The sequence below is a fragment of the Thunnus albacares genome, chromosome 14, assembly GCF_914725855.1.
Source record: "Thunnus albacares chromosome 14, fThuAlb1.1, whole genome shotgun sequence".
NCBI lineage: Eukaryota > Metazoa > Chordata > Actinopteri > Scombriformes > Scombridae > Thunnus > Thunnus albacares.
The window spans coordinates 17,043,665-17,061,277 of record NC_058119.1 but is presented as its reverse complement, the minus strand read 5'-3'; the positions used below and the strand labels follow the sequence as shown (position 1 = coordinate 17,061,277).

The 17,613-nt window shown below is 39.3% G+C and overlaps 1 protein-coding gene across 1 annotated transcript in view; it reads right to left on the bottom strand.

The window, feature by feature from the left end:
• pcsk2 (proprotein convertase subtilisin/kexin type 2) overlaps window positions 1-17,613 on the bottom strand; it is a 31,244-nt gene that overhangs the window by 9,300 nt on the left and 4,331 nt on the right. Inside the window, exons 3-9 of the mRNA XM_044373759.1 lie at window positions 14,642-14,755; window positions 14,054-14,162; window positions 12,988-13,025; window positions 6,257-6,333; window positions 5,035-5,123; window positions 4,210-4,385; window positions 1,186-1,401 (exon numbers count right to left, since the gene is read on the bottom strand). Of these exons, the coding sequence (XP_044229694.1) occupies window positions 1,186-1,401; window positions 4,210-4,385; window positions 5,035-5,123; window positions 6,257-6,333; window positions 12,988-13,025; window positions 14,054-14,162; window positions 14,642-14,755 (819 nt within the window). The remainder of the gene's footprint in view (window positions 1-1,185; window positions 1,402-4,209; window positions 4,386-5,034; window positions 5,124-6,256; window positions 6,334-12,987; window positions 13,026-14,053; window positions 14,163-14,641; window positions 14,756-17,613) is intronic.

Genomic DNA, 17,613 nt, shown 5'->3' with positions numbered 1-17,613 from the left:
ACCAAACACACATTTTTTCAGCAGTTCCACTTGTCTTCTATTCTAACTGGCACTAAACTGTGGTGCAGTCCTTTAGTAAATAAGGACAAATGCAAGTTGACTGTTTAGCACAAAAAGGGGGTGCAAATCCTCAGTAAATATCCCTCCTGCAGTCTACAGCCCTTCTAGCAACTCAGCACTTTGAGCTAAATGCTAATGCTAGCATAGCAACATGCTCACAATGACAAAGCTAACATGCTGATGTTTAGTGGGTATGAAGTTTACCATGTTCATCATATTAGCTTAGAATGTTAGCATGCTAACACTTGCTAATTAGCACTATACACAGTACGGCTGACGCTGACGGGAATGTTATGTTTTGCAAGACTTTGGTCAAAAATCAAAGTGATGATGTTGCTTTGTGAAGTCAGGGGACACCAAAGTTTATTTATCCTGAGGAGACAAGAATGTTTCACATTTTATGCCAATTTATTCAATAGTTGTTGAGATGTGTCACTCTGGACCAAAGGGGTGAACCGACCGACATTGCCATCAAGCTTGTCTCAAGCCATGCCACTAGTATTACAGTAGTGTAATACATTTTGGAACTAATCAAGGCAGACCACAAGTCTGTAAAAACATATTTCTCCCTTCTATTTTTTCCTCTTAATAACACATCCACTATGCCCCAAATGCTGTGATCAACACAGTATGGTGGCCTCTTTGAGAATCTAGAGCAGGAGAGAAGAGCTATTCCTCCTCCTGAACCTCCATTTTTCACAACCAGCCTGCAATTACAGCATAACAGCTTCTCAAGTTTTATCCCTGGTTTCTTCTTATCTCCTTAAAGGCCCAGGATACACTGTCTGCTAGGCAAACTGAAAAGAAGCTATTTACAGTTCAATCTATGAATAAGGACACATCCTTGAAAAACATAAAACATTATCAACAAGTATTGAGTCATCTGTAAATGCTTGAAGTACACATATCCACTGAAATAGTCAACTTCAGGGACCACAACAGAAAAATGTCAAACTTTACAACAAACATTCATTCAAATACATTTAAACTCAGAATGTATTTGAGTTCTGAGTTTAAACTCAGAACTTAAATACATTTTTCACATGTGGCCCTAATCCTCTTCCATACATTTGTGATGTTTCAATCATGTGAAACATCCATTTACTTAAAAACAAACACACTCACAACGCCAGCCTCTGGGTTCCTCTTGCGTCCGTTGCTGAATGTGGATGCAAGGGTGGAGGAGCAGCTCTCATCATACAAGGCGGTGCGTCCATCATTGATGGCTGAGTTGATGGAAATTGTCCACATACTTGAGGCATAACCATCACAGTTGCAGTCGTCATAGCTACCACCATCTCCTGATGCCCAAACGTAGATGCTGCCTTTCCCTCCTCGCCCCTGAAACAACATCATTATCCAAGTTACATCAAAATACATCAAGTGTCATCAGTTCAAGTGGGACTGCCATGGGTGAAATGAGAATTGGGAATTAGGGAATTTCACCTGTCTGTAAGTATACAGCAGGTGTCAGTGTAATTTTTATCACAATTATATAACAAAGACAGATAAAGCCACTGAAAACTGACAAACTGCCTGATGACCTGAAATCCATTACAACTGTGCCCACATTCAAAGTGATTGTATGGAGTAGATGCAGGGTTTGTTGTATTTTGGAGTGTGGGTGCTTTTTTTCTGAGGAAGAAAGAAAGATTTGGGGAAAACTGGTGGAGACGAAAAGAAGAACAGCACAAAGCATCACATTTAAGTAACAGACAGCACACAGTTTAGTTCTAAACTGGTTCTGTCTCCTGCCTACAAGTATTAAAGAAAATTTTTTTTCCAGGTAGCTCTGAGATAAGCACAATTCTGTGTATCGTGTGCTGCCAACTTATGACAGCATTTTTTCAGTAACGGTTGTCCCCATGAATATCAACATATTGCTCCTGTTTGTCTTTTCCCATAAAATACATTCCCACTAGTATATTCCAATGTATAAGAACAGATTAGAAATGCAAGCCTCACGGGACAACAGCAATGCAAAAACAATAAAAGTCAAAGGTTATTGTAAAGCTGTATTATAAAGTGCACATTTAAAGATTGTGCAACAATGCTGATTACAACAATACTATGCAGGTTGTTCCATATCTCTGATGGCAAAAGCCTGGTGGTTTTTAATCTTGAATACAGTCAGGCTCTGAGGAACAATGGAAACAGCAATTCTATAAAGAAGAATTAAAAATTTAGAAAGATAACTTATGATTAAGATAACCCTTAAAGGTATTCAGTGAAATGCTAAACTCATTTTAAAAGAAAACCACTACAGAGACACAAGCATACAATCTTATCGCTCAGTTTCATCAAAATTCTTGCTTGCTGCACTATTCAGAACATATCAGAGCAACTCTAACTTGTTTATTTACTTTATAGTAGTCAAGGGACAAAAACATCAAATATTTATGTCCTTTCTGCACCTACGTTTTGCAATGGAGCATAATACCTCCTATTTGTACAAACACACAGTAAAAATGTCATCTTTGTTACTGATAGAGAGCCTTGAAACATGAAACAACTGATCCTGCCTCCACACAGAGAGCATCCTCTTCACCAAATGCTGCACCTGTTTTCTACAAAAGGCCGGCCGTTTCCCAACAGAACAAAGGGATCAAGTGGAGGAGGAGTGGCATGTCCTTCCCTTCACGATGCTTATTTATGTCTCTCTATTTGAATTGCAAAGAGAGGTTTGAGTACCGTTAAGCTCAGCTATGAGCTTGAAGCCCTCTGTCTTCTGTCTCCTGCACAATCCAAACAAAGTGCTTTAATTTTGCGCAGCAACCTGTGTCATTTATTTCCATTATCTGTGGCAATTTGCACAGTTATGCTTAAGAAGCAAACTTAAAGACACTCTCCTTGACTCAGTTGTTAATATAACATAATGTGCTCCTTAGTTTTTAATTTTTTTGCACAGTGCACATCATGCTCAGCCTACACAGTAGCTTATATAAGTGATCATTAGAATCAAAGAGGAAGATTGCAGAATAGCTGCTTGATTAGTTGTGTTTACATGATCAGAGATTACCGTCAGTTTTGCTCCTACTCAGCTACCCTGCCTGCAACAGGGTCATTTTAGAGCAACCCACACCTGCCTGCACATGGTGCATATGATGATTAATCAAGCAAGTAATTGGCAGTGGCACTGTTAGCATGGCAACTCTGCGTGTGTGTGTGTGTGTCTAAGAAAACTGCCCTTCAAACAGTGGGCCTCGGAGAGTTTTCACCTTGTTGTAGTGTCCTTGAGCAAAAAACTACACTCTAACTTTTTTGGGGCTATGGTTCAGTAATAAGACAACAATCTTGTGCAGTACAAAGTAGCACACACTTTAGGGATGCATTATCAATAAATCTGTCGATTATATTTCTCTATTAATTGATTAGTTGTTTGGTCTATGAAATGTCAGAAAATGATGAAAAATGTCTATTACTGATTCCCAAAGCCTAAAGTTAAACCCTCAAACTGCCTGCTTTTGTCCCAACCAACAGTCCACAACCCAAAAACATTCAGTTTACTATCACAGAAGACTAAAGAAACAAGAAAGTATTCACTTTTGCGAAGTTGGAATCAGAGAATTTGGATTTTTTTTTTCTTAAAAAAATGACTTGAAACAATTAATTGATCATCAAAATAATTATGATTTTCTGTAGATTGATTAATCGACTAATTGTTGCAGCTCTAAACAACACAGGGCACATAGCAACCTTGGTTTGTACACCTTTTCATCTTTGTATTAGTCAAGTAGAGGGGAGGAGAGGAGAACTTTAATGACTCATGCCCAAATAGAAATTTGCTTAACACACAGCAGTCAAAAGAGGGGAATGAAAAAACAATAATAAACACAAAGAAATACACAAGTACACAGGTAAATGCCAACGTCACTGTAATCATTTTAACCAAAACATAGAGACAGCAGAAACTGGGGGACAGTCGTGTCCGAATTGCAGCTGTCAACAGGAAACATTCACATTCATGCTTAAAAGTCAATGATGAGAGCAAATTAAAGTCATTGTGTAGAGAGTGCTGGCAGTCCAGTAAATTTATTTGAGCTTTCTGTGTGTCAAATATAATTTAAATTTACACCAGTTTCTTTAGGGCACACTTATTATTGACATTATTATGAAACCCTCAGCACAGCAGGTGTGATGCTGCCTTACCTTGTTGACGCCATCAGCCATAGCCTGAAGGGTGAGCTCTCGGGGTCCGTCCACCGTCTTGCCGTCATCAGTTGGTCCCCAGCTGGCGCTGTAGATATCAATAACCTGGGGCATGTGGCTGATGGATGAGGCCTCAATGATGTCAGTCATAAAGGGCTGGTCCAGCATCCTGATACCTGAAGGAGCAGCATCTCCATGTGAATCTGACATTAAAACTCTGGCTTCTATTGACTTATTGTATCTTTTATTACTCTATGTATTGTTAATGCTGCTGGAACACTAGGTAGCTATAAACAACAGATCCATAAAATCCTTATCAGCTGGTTAGGTTTGCGATATCTACAGTATCAAGAAAGTACAATACAACACCTTTATAGCATCTAAATCCCTAACAATGGCAAGACGGTGATGTCAGCTTCCTCACAGCACACAAATCAAGCAGTCAATACTCATTTTCTTATTTCTACTTTGTTACTCCCTGAGCAAATTTCAAGAAAAATCAATATGCAATGGACACATGGAGCTGTCTGGATAAATGCTGTTGTCATGTTGCTATGTGGACTCTAACTGACCTCTACTGTTATTTTCAATAATTCCATGAGTAAAGGTATACCATTTAAACGTGCTTCAATACCAAACACTGCAGCAATGTTCTTCCACGATTACCTATATGTTATACGTGATACATACAGCAATTCCCTCACAGTAAATCACCCTTATCATACCACTGATCCTTTCATCATACCATTATCAGAATCGTCATTTGCTGTCTGCTCATTGTTATTCCTCTCACTTTCCAAACTGCAGCTTCAAAATGACACACACCTGCCACCTTGGAGTTGTAGGCGACTCCCACACCGCAAATGTTGTTGTTGGCTGCAGCAGACACCTCTCCAGCACATCGTGTGCCGTGACTGGTGACAGTAAAAAGCAGAATATGCTTAAGAGGATTTACATGACTTTACATAAATTTATAACGAGTATATTGTGGGTTAAGTCTGAGATAAGATTCCCCAGATTTGATGCAACTCCTGTTTTTGTTGATGTCTGACTAGAGTGAAGAAATCTTTAACAGAAAAGATTTAGCATTTTCTGTAGCCATGAATCAATTAAAATTTGCCTCTGTAATTCTATGACCTGAAGGACATTTGCTCATGGAAAGGCTACATGATTTAATTTTGGGGATGTATGGCTTACTGGACATTTGGAGATTTTACTTGATATTGAAATCATGTACATGTGTGTTTGAACACACAGACATCCATCATTCCTCTCAGTCTGACTGAATATGTTTGCACATATCAGTGTTTTGTGTGCACCACGTGATATGTGTCTATCTCTCCATCCCTCTGCTCCCCACAGGGACACTGCAAAGAGTCAACCCTGCTCTCCCAGCATGCTTTGCTACAGACAGGCAGCTATTTATAACAACCAGCTGATTAGCTAGCGAGTTGTGCCCGACAGTCAGCAACTGCTACAATGGCAACCCCAAATACTCCCTTCTCACTCCCACACACAGATGCACACAGACACACACACACACATACACACACACACACACACACATAAACACACACACACATAAACACACACACACACACACACAAATACATCAGAGCAGATGGAAGCACGGCGGAGGAGGAGAGGCAGAGAAAGAATATATTTCTCTCTGTTACTGCCCTCAACATGTGTTGCAGTGGCAGTGGATCACCCAGTGTGACTGGGAGATGGGAGGCAGATAAGGCGTTATCAGACAGAAGGTCGCCACTGTGAATACTGCGACCCTGTGAGGAGACTAGACTTGTGCTAAATCTCTTTTATCTACCTTATCTCCTCCAAGTGAACAGGTAAAAATAGGCATTATGTTTTCTATTGCGTTCTGTTGAACAATAGCTCTGTTTATACTGCACCATTATGTCTTAATGGAACTATGTGGAGAGAAAATCAATAGAGGAGAACTGCTCGAGGGAAAGCGCACGCATGTGCACACAAAAACACACTGAGTATGTGTATATATAAACAGGGGGGGCAGCTGGGTGAGCTTTACCTGTTGAACCAGTCGTCTGTGTAGCGTGGAAACGGGTAAGGGTCATTGCTGCTGAAGTCATAGCTGGCATCAGCATTCTGAAAGGACCAAATGGATGCATTTACAAAAACAACAACATCGAGACAGAAAAACAAAAGGAGAAAAGGCAGTGAGGAGCATGAAGTGCTGACCTTATCACAGCCAGTTTGGTCACTTGGGCTACACCAGATCTGAGTGATATTGAGTTTTTCCAAAACATAGCTTGCAAGTATGAATACTGCATATCTGAATATAAACATACACTCCCTTACCAGTAGGTGCACCTAGTTATAACTAATGCAGTTTAAAGGAATAGTTTGGAATTTTGGAAACTCTGTTATTTGCTTTTGTGTTCAGAGTTAGATGAGAAGATCAATACCATCCTCATGTCTATAAATATGAAACTACAGTCAGCAGCAAGTTTGGTGGCTTACCATTTGGACTGGAAACAACTAGCCTGATTCTGTACAAAGAAATGCTCTGGCATATTACCCTCTGTAAAAGCACAACTTGACTTGTTTTTGTAAGGATTAAACAAACAAGATATAAAGTGTTAATTAGTGAACTTCAGAGGTGCTTGTAGATAGATTTTGTTGCCTTTGGACAGAGCAAGGCCAGCTGTTCCCCCTGTTTAAAGTCTTTATGCTAAGCTAAGCTAACAGTCTTCTGGCTGTAACTTAAAAAAACTTAATCGTACAGACATGAGAGTATTAATCTTCATCTAACTCTCAGAGGGGAAGCAGATGTTTCCCCAAAGGTCGAATTATTCCTTTAATGAACTCAAAATTCACTAAATTAAGGTAACAGTGTTCCGTTTTTGATGAAACAGTTTTAGATTTTAGTTTTTGTTTTAGAAAGGTTGTCAGCACAGGGTAGCTTTTCACAATCTTTCAACTGTATCACACAATCTTTGTCAGCAGATCTGTTGGGGTCTAGATTCAAATTAATGGCCATTTTGGGGGCTGTAGTTTGTAATACTATTGAATTTTACTGTGGTGTTTCTAATATTTAGTCTATGCTTAACTGCTCACTGGTTGAACAAAGAATTCAAAACACCTTGATGCGATACTTAACAACAAATCTTTACTCTGCTGTGATACTGGAATAATGTGTGGTCACAGCAGGGATTTCAAGCTGAGAAAATAATGACCCAATCACTGCCAGCATTTAATTCCACATGGCCAAAAGTAATAGGATCAGAAAGAACAGCAGTGGAAAAGCAGGAGAAAAAAGACAACATAGGAGACACACATCTGCCAGAGAGACATTAATGCAGTCAACATAATTATGAGAATAGCCATGTCTGGAGGACACACACACATACACAGACAGACAGACACAGACACAGTTAGATTTAACAGACATCCTTGGAAAAAAGGCTCACACTTATTGCTCTTTCGGTAACACACTTCCAAAACTCATTCAGGCCACTGCTGTCTGCTGTAATCTCTCCTTTACCTGTCACTCATGTCAGCTTGGAGTGCTATCCATTTTTCTCTGTGTACCCAGTAACAGGTGCATTGTGTGGTCATGAGTATGGAGAAGCAACAGTCGTGTTCATTAGCCATAGAACCGAACACATCAGATCAATCTTGGGGGCTGTTTCCGTGCTCAGGCCTGACAGCTTTGCTGGCTGGCATTTAGAGGAGATGACTCAGTCAGCGACAAAGAGAGAAACGAAACAGCAAAAGGTGTGTGACTAAATAAGCTGACCCAATGGAGGAACACTGTAATTATCAAGACGTGGAGCAACTCACTAGAGGAAAGTAAAAACGCTTTGAGTGACTGGGGTCGCATGATTAAGTGGCCGTGGAGACAGGTTCATACTTTTGTGATTGTTTACGACATTCGACTAAATGTCAGCAAACAACTATTTGCTATGTAAAGATATAATGAAGTAATGACATCTTGGGGAGAGAATGAAGTCACACTCCTGTGTGTGTCGTAATCCGAGCCTCTCTGTTCTTCATGTGTGCATGTTAGTACATGTGAGTACGTCCATCTTCAACATGGCAGTCGGGTCACAAAATTTCTCATATTACAGCTAAACAGTACAGCTAAACAGTACAGTAAAATATGTTCGGAAAACAATTGAGGTGAAAAATGGGCAATTCAGTAACAGAATCTTGATCCATATTTGATCAGCACTGCCTAGTTTGACAGTTTGATCTGAGTTTTGTGAGCTGTTGGTTCAGGGGCCGCTTTCTTTTTTTCCCCAACTTTGTTGAGTAAATGATGTACACATTTGTTTTTGTCTGAGATGCTGGTGCTATAGTGTGACATCTAGTGGGGCTGAATGTTGTATATTGCATCTTTAAAGAGAGGTGATAATAAACAGGCAAATGTCATATAACCTATTGCTCTACATCTATCACTTTCCTTCGTTCCTCTCTTTTTCTTTGTGTCTCTCTGTGTAATGTGTAGGTGTAAAAGGCAATACAACATTTTCAACAGGTAGCGCAATACAAGTAGTCAAGCTGGTTTGAAATGTGAAAAGTATAAGAATTGGCTTGAAAATATTATTATTATTCAAAGCAGAACACTTTGGAATAGAGAACATCTCGCTCCCAAACAGGTTTTGTACTCACGTCAGGAGCAGGTGTGTTTATTTTTTTCTTTTTTATTAAATGGAGTGAAAAGTGCTGAGCCTCGTTGATAAATGACAAAGGAGTACATCCATGAATCACTTGCTCTGCCTCTCAAGCTCATATCTTCTGCTATCAATCAGGCACTGCTCTTCCTCTGGTGTCCTGTGAGCAACCAGGGTCAGAATAATGGATTGTGCCCAGCTTCACAACCACCTCACCTTTCCCCGGCAACCCTCGCCTGTTCACCGTCCTCCCAGCAAATGGTAGGCCTACTTGCGAGAGCAATGATTCAAGTTGCAGTAAGGGAGGCCTGTATGTGGTGTTTTTCTAGACTTACATATTGTAACAATTAGGCTAAAGTAGGTTGAGGGTGTCAAGATCAGTTGATAAGATGATGGAAGAAAATAAAAAGGTTTTCCTTTGCTAAATACATTTACTCAAGCACTGTACTTTAGTACAAATTTGAAGTACTTTAACTACTTAATTCCACTTCAGAAATATTGTACTTTTTACTCCACTAAAACAGATTAAAAGTTAACTGAGAGCTGGCGTTATAATTCAGATTTTGATTTAAAAACATACTATAAGCTTATAACATGAAATGCATTGCTAAAAAAAAGGTTGGTGAGAGCCAATCCACACTGCCCAACTTGCAAAAATATGTGTTAATCAATGACTTGACCCACAAACTGCCAACATTTTTTATAAGTTGTTTTCACTAAACACCGGTAGGCTCAGTGAGCTGTGGCCGAGCAGCAATGCGCTGCAGTTTTGTTGTGAAATGTTCGCTTATAATCACCTTTGGACAACCAACAGAAAAACAAGAGGGGTACGCTATGTTCTGCTATCGCTCTGGTGCTTGTTTTCTGCTCCTTTGTTGGGGAAATAATGTTTTAGCTGTGTGTGCTCAGAAGTGGGTGACTTGTCATTGCGGTGGTGTTTTGTTGTAAAATGTGTTGTGGTCGATGGAGACAGCTAGCCGTCTCATTAGCTGGAGAGCCAGTATCTGCAGGGTGTTTCGACTCGGATAGCACCATTTTTGTTGTGTCGTTATGCCGGTTGTTTGTTGACGTTAGCGGAAGAGAGGCAAGGCACTCAGGAGCACACAAAAATGTCACATCCTTTGGATTTAAGCAGAAAATCCACCCCTGGTCTTTAACAGAGAAATCAGTCCACAGGCTATTACACACAACTAAGAAAATTGGGGAAGGTCTAATTTTTTGCGTCACATTACTACCTGTTCACTGATTAATACATGTAAATTGCTTCACAATTCTACATATAGAACCTTTAAATACATGTTTGAGAAGTAAAATTATCAAAAAATTCATAAAAAGCAAAGATTGGAGAAAAGTCAAAAAAATGTTGACAGATTTGTGTAGCTTTCCTTCCCTGTTAATCTTCAGACCTCAGATTTATTTTGTGACCCACTGGAGGGGACCCATCCCCTAGAGGTTGGGAATCATTGGAACTACCTAAAACTACCTAACTGTATATAAAGGAGTTAAAACTAGCTCCACCTCAACCAGCTCCAACAGTAAAATGCTTGTTATGAATTGATAAGTCAGTATTAACAATCTCATAATGTCTATATAATACATTAGTCACAGGGGCCGTTTTTCTGCAGAATGAGTACTTTTACTTTGATACTTTCTTAAAGATTATTCTTTGCCTTCATTGTATAGTTGATAGTGAGGTGACAGACAGGAAACAAGGGGAGAGAGATGGGTATGACACGCATCAAGGATCCCTGGCTGGAATCAAACCAGAGACATTGCTGTTACGCTGCATGCACAGTAACCATCTGGCTAATGGCGTGCTCCTTCAGCACTATTTTTACCTTGTTGTAATGGTACTTTCACTTAAGTAAAGGATCTGAGTACTTCTTCCACCATGGCTTTTCTTAACTAAAATCTAGCCCTTTCATGCAGTAGTATGTCTCAGCTACCAGGTGATGAACCCCCAAAGTGTTGTCCACAGCTCCATTTTTGGCTCTCTCTGTGATTTTGAGATATTGAATCATAAATCCAAAATGGCAGAGGGTGCAATAAATGCACCAAGTAGCTCAGGAATATCTGTTAAATACTTTTATTGTCGGAGAAAAAAAACAGGTAAAAAATATATTTTCCAACTAAATAAGATGTTAGAAATACTTTTATTAAGTTTTTAATAATATTTTTCTTGTACATGTTTTTCTGTGACTGAAAATACATCTGTCCACTCCAGTGGACGTTATGCACCAAAGGGTATATTTTGCCTATTGGGCCTGTTTTTCAAATATCCTCTCTATTGTTGTTGTTATTTAATGTTCCTATGTGTATTCATACCAGTAATAGTAATAAAATAATATATATATAAACATATGTTTTTTTTGCTTATATTGATTTCCATGAATCACTGTTCACTCCGTTGATGCATGGTGTCCACTACAGTGGACACATGTCTAAATATAATATATTTAAAAAAAGTTATTGGCATGATTTTTCATTTGTTTAAGAGTAAAAATAAACAATAAAAAATTATTACTCTATGATTTAATAATTCATGCATGAAAGGGCTAGAGTGGAGTCTGTAATTGGATGGGTTTAATTCCTGAGTTTTTTCTGTATGTCGATAATGAGGGGGACTACATGCAGACAAAACATCCTCATGTATCTCTCTTAGCGCCATTAATCATGCTGGCATGGCTGATTTCAAAAGTCCATTTGGTGCTGATAACCTAATCTATAATCTAGAGGAGTTGCAGCAGGATTTCTGTATAATGTGATCTTGCTTGAAAGTCCTTGGCAAGATGCTTCAAAGTACAAGTACCAAGCCAACTTTGACAAGATTACAGTAAATATGAATACTGTATGTCCATTCTTCCTATTTAAAAAAAAAAAGATTGTGAACAACATCCTAAATCATTTCTGTCACACTGTGTGATGAGCACAAAAACAATCTAAATCTTTCCTCTTTCACCTCGTCTGTCTACCACACTCAATCTCACATAAACTAATATTTGGTTGTTCAAAGTAGATACACATGCACACGCAAAGATCCACAAACACTAACTGAAAGATGATGTGAACTCAAAATGACATTTTATTCTATCTTTGTGTTTTTATGCAGTTGATAGTGGAGGTCTTTGTGGGTCGGCCATGACGACAGTAACAAAACAGGATTACATACACAGTGTCTCCCTCACATGCGCTCTCACTCACACAACAAACACACACTTAAGATCCATGCACAGCATGATCCATCAATCCAGTGGAGCATGCTCCTGCATCGCCCCAGCTGAGGCTGAGTGTTATTTTTGTGCCAAGGCTCATCTCTGTTCACAGGCAAGAAACATGCAAAGGGAAGGCAAACATGGTGGTAAGTGTACAGACACACAGACAGAGAAAGAAATGGATTTATGCAGAACACATTTAAAAAGATCACATAGTGCGAGAGCTGAGGCGGAGAAAACAGAAAGCACACTGCACAGAGATAATCTTTATTATCTCTTTCGTAAAATCAATAAATTGGTGGGATTAGTACACAGTTTCTAGTCTTTAGAATAAAATTGTACTGGAAAAAAGCATAGATGTAATTCTCAAAGGGGATGTTTTTAGGCCAATAAAGCACCATGACTCACTCTTTGAAAACACCTTAGTTTCTCTGAAAGCAGGTTTGCATCTGTACATTAAGGACAACAGCACGATGCAGTCTCACTGATGACACTGAATACTTTATGGTCAAATCAAACTAAGCATTCTGCATTTCCTTGTTCTATTTAGCAATCCCTCTTGTCCTTTAAGGTTTTATCAGTATTCTGGAGATAGAGCATCACATTATGCAGCGCCAACTACCCTGGCATTATCTCTGCTTGTGACAGATCGGCCTGCCATTGTGCCTGCCACAGTGCAGTGTGCATTAACATTAAACAGCTTGGCTGGCCGTCTGCCTGTCTCTGCGTCCTCCAGGAATACAAGGAGACTCGGCAGCCATGAAGGCAACTTGGAAAGCACCTGTCACTGCCAACAGCACACACCACACGAAGCCCGTGAAATCCACCACCTGAACCCCTACTTCAGCTACTAACAGCACTTCAAAGAAAAGAAGGAAAGTATGAAATTCAATAAAAACTGAGGTACTCACATAATTTGATGCCAGGTCTGGATGGAGATAGTCAATGCCTGAAATGTGATTTTAACATTAATGTGAGATATAATGAATCATGAGAGGAAGTGCTTTGCAGAGTATATAGCATTCAATTGTCTTTTACACCACAGTTTTGTTATTTCATTTAGTGTTTAGTCACATAATGATTACAAAACATAATGATCAATTATCAGTGATTTGCTGTTTTTATTTGGTTATCTGACAAAATTGAAATCTTTCAGTTTTGAACTGGAACCACATCATCTTTAGCTTTAGAAAAATTGCAATAGGTGTCACTATTTTTTGACATTCTGTAGACTAAAAGATTAATTGATTAATCAAAAAATTGTACCTATGCATTATTAGGATTATTTTACTAAATTACTTTATACATATACATATTTCTAGTTAGATGTGTGCATTTTTATCTACACCCTTTTTATTTACATGCCTTATTCTGACACTATACTGCCAACAACTTTCCTGCTGTCACTGGTTGCTGTTTTGCGCATTAACACAACCTGCAGCAAGTGTATCTGTTTTTTAAATATTAGCAAAAGACAGGAGGCAAAACCCTTGCTTTCACAACTGTCAACACAGCTTTTGACATTTTACTTGTGATGCAGTACTGATAATTCTTCCTAATAAATCTTGACCAAGCATGCAGTAAAAATAAGTTTTTTTTAATTCTATAATTTGATGATTTTTATGTTTCCAAAATTCTGCTACACCTAAAAAATCCTCAATTTTTTTCCATATTCCCATTGAATAATCTTAGAAACGCACAGTCACAAAAATGAGAAAAAATGAGAAAGTCATGAAAACTTCTGACATTTTGGACAGTTTTAATTGCACAGTGACATGTAGACTGTACAGAGTTTGGTCTTATAATGCATCACAGTTAAGTGTAGTGAGTCACCTTAATCGCAGAATGACAATTCACACATATTGTTAATTAAACTGAGGTGAGTTAAGTAATTAATTGAATCAGCATGATGAATATATGCTGGTATAATTGAGTGTTTTCATACAGCGCTCAAGGGTACAAAACTAAGGTACTCACCATCGTCCATGATTGCAATGGTGACTCCTTTGCCCGTGTAGCCCAGTTGCCAAGCTTCAGCCACATTAAGATCCAGCCCAGGGGTCCCGTCTGCCTGGCCTGTGTTTATCTAATCACTCAGACAATATGGAGAACATCCATGACTCATGGCACCCAGGCGGGCCAACATTAGAAAACTAGTCAACATGGAGGATGTGACTGTGTGGGAAAGGGAAGCTATGGATAAGGACTGCTTGGGGGTGGGAGAGTGAAAGTGAGAAGAAGGGGAAGTAAATGTCAGTAATATGGCACATTGCTAAATCTTTACTGCATTCATCTGACATTCCAGATGAATGACGGCAAGCGTGTCGTGGTGTAAAAGTCACGCTTGCCAGTTAGGGTAAACAAGAGGGGTGGAAACTAGGCGGAATGAATGCAATGACGAGATGGCACGGACAGTATTGGCCAGACTAATTAAAGAATGAATAACAACGTTGATTCAGAAAATAGTGGGGAATATACCTGGCCTCTGAGTAATTAAGATGGAAGAATGTGCGTTGGTCCTAAAGGTCAGGCAGAATGCAGACGGCTGCTTGGCTGATTACTCACCAGATACCACTGTTTGGTGAATAGAGGGTCACTCATGTTGACTTCAATATCATTGATATTTCTGTAGCCCCGCTTCTGACGACTAAAACCCTCCTGCTCATAGACATTCTTCACCTGCGGAAGAAAGCAACATAAATACCAGGTCACTGTCAACTTATAGTCAGCAATGACATCACAAAACATATCAAAGGATCATACGCAATACTGCCTGTGCTGGAACATGTAAGTACAAATAGAAATAGGATTTCTTATGATGGGCGAGGCATGTGCTTCTCTGTGCACAGGAAATCAGCAAACCCAGCTGTGCTTTGCTGTACTGTACCATGAAGGCAGAACATCATGTAAATCAATGGGGCTATTCTCTTCTTCCTAATCAGGGGGGTTGCAGCTGGAGCCAAGGCTTCCAAACTCACCTGCCACATGAGAGATTGAGCTTTCTTTTTTTTTTTTCTCCACTCTCAGTACATTTTCAACAAAAAGCCACTGTAATTACACTCGCAAATACGCTTGTGTTTCTTTGAATCATCAAAGTCAGTTAGGCGGATGAACAGCTGTGTTTTGGATTAAAAATGCTTGCTGAAAGCTGCCATAATACCATTATCAACAACTAGAAGATAACATAGGACAGAGCACATGAATGATGGGAATTAATGTCTTAGATGAAATGTAGGTGTTTGATTAGCTGGTGGCTCTCATCAAAATGATTAGACGTCTTTTTACAATACAACAATGTTGTATTTACATTTCTGTTATGCTATCATACTTCATATGTCAGAACGTCCATTTAGAAATCATGTCACAGTACAAACAATACACTCACAGCATTTCACTGCCCTCATTTCTGTCAGTTGTTGTGGGGGACAGCCGCAATCGACAGCATCAACTAAGCCATTCTGATTTGAAATTGTACCCTATTTCCTGCGAGGTGAAGTGTTTTAAAAGAAGCACCTTCACACAGTTGGAAAAACTGGAGAGGTATAGGAAAAGTAGAGGAGGGATGATTTATTTAATCTGTTATACATTGGCGTTAGCTAAACTAAGCCTAAAATGAAGCACTCAATCCGAAATTTATTACCAACGAGCTGCTTGTCTCAAGGACACTGATTTCATTTGAAGGTTCTTTTCTGTCTCTTGCTGGCGCTTTTTGTGAGTTTGTGTGTTTGTGTGGAAAGACTAGAAAATGATTACATAAAACTGTCAATCCATACCTTACATGCCTCATTTACAAATCTTTCTTTAATTCTATTTTTATACCCAAATTGCTGACTCTAATAATGATAATAATAATAAAAGAGTTTATTTAAAATTTGCAGACTTTCAAAGCTCCATTTTGAAAATGGGTTCCTGTGGCTAAATGTTCCTGTTGTGCTTACCCTTAGCAAATTCACTCTAGTATGACCGAGAGAAACAGGCATTGTCCAGTGTGTTTACCACCACAGATAAGAGACCAGAGCAGCACTTAAGATGGCCTTTTAAAATGGCCAAAGCCTATTCATCCAGATATTTCTTTTATAGCATACTCGAAGCAGTCAGGAAGCACATATGGTGTAAATCAACGCATCAGTAAATCCCTCAAAGGTACAGTATTTTCACTGTGCAGTATTTGAATACTTATCTTTTGTCGTGGAGGATTTTAAATCATGATGAAAATAATTTTAACAATGTTTTATTTTCTCTTTTTGAATTGGCCCCATCTTATGTTCGTCATCCATATATTTTCATTCCCATTTAGAGGGAAATGAGTGCTTTCTCAATTATCCCCACATTTCTCCCCCTTCTCTCCATCAATCATCAATTTATTCCATCACTTGGCAGAAGAGCTGGTATTTCCCTTGAGACAGCATGTCATACTGCCCACTCACAACATCAAACAGTGCCCATGCACCGCCATCACTCTCCGCCTTTGCCCACTGCCTGCTCACAGCTCACAACGCTTCAGTTCACTTCAAATCAAAGAGCTGGGCTGCCTTTCTCCTTGTTCCTCGTCCTCATTTCCCCTCTGGCTTTCCCAGGCTGTGTCTTTTAGGGTCAAGGGATGCTGCTCATTCACAAGGATTTATTCAGTTTTTCTATTTGCCACCTTTGTTTATTTCACTCCCACCCCCCGGTATGCTTCAAGCACCTTTTTTTCTCATGTAAGAAATATGCAAGGAAGGAACCATGGATGGATGGGTGGATGGACAGATGGATGGATGAATTCATGGGGTGAGGGCACTGATGTGTGGATGAATACATGTCTCATTTGAAATCAACGTGGGACTCAAGATGTAAAAGGACAAGAGAGGACAAGAACTAGTAAGCATAGAGAAAGATGCAGAGAGGAGACGCAAGGACTAGATAGTGGGTGAGTCAGAAGTGGGTCAACATGCTCCACTAATAGAGTCCTACAAAGAAATGGGCTGCTGGGTCACTAAGAAATCTATCTAATACACTGTCAAGTACATTCAGTGCTGCCATTAAATTACATGTTTTAAGTGTATTAAATGAGAGGTGTAATGACTTCATTGAATTAAAAAAAATATTTAACAGACCACTAGTAGAGGCATTTTTTAATGTCTAAAATGCTGTTTATGTTTTTACACATACAAACTACTATATTTTTCTTTCATTCTGACAGAAGCGCAGGTATAAATGTGACACACCGTAACCATACTACCTCGAAGGATGGGAGGAAGACACTTCAGAATGATAAACAGGCAACATTAAATCCGGCTAGCTGACCTCATCCATTCCAGAGATGCGCAGAAATCAATAACTGCAGTGTCGCATATGAGCATGTCAAGCATCTGATTAAAAACCCAGCATCTGGAACGTAGACCTGACCGTGTCCACGCTGTCTCACTTCCATTAGCTGTATTAGCTCGGTGGAGTGGCTCACATTTATTTTCATTAGCACCTCTCACAACTGCAATTAGAGAGGTTAGTTGATTGTCTGCAGCAGGACCTCCACTTTCACCGCCTCCCAACAGTGG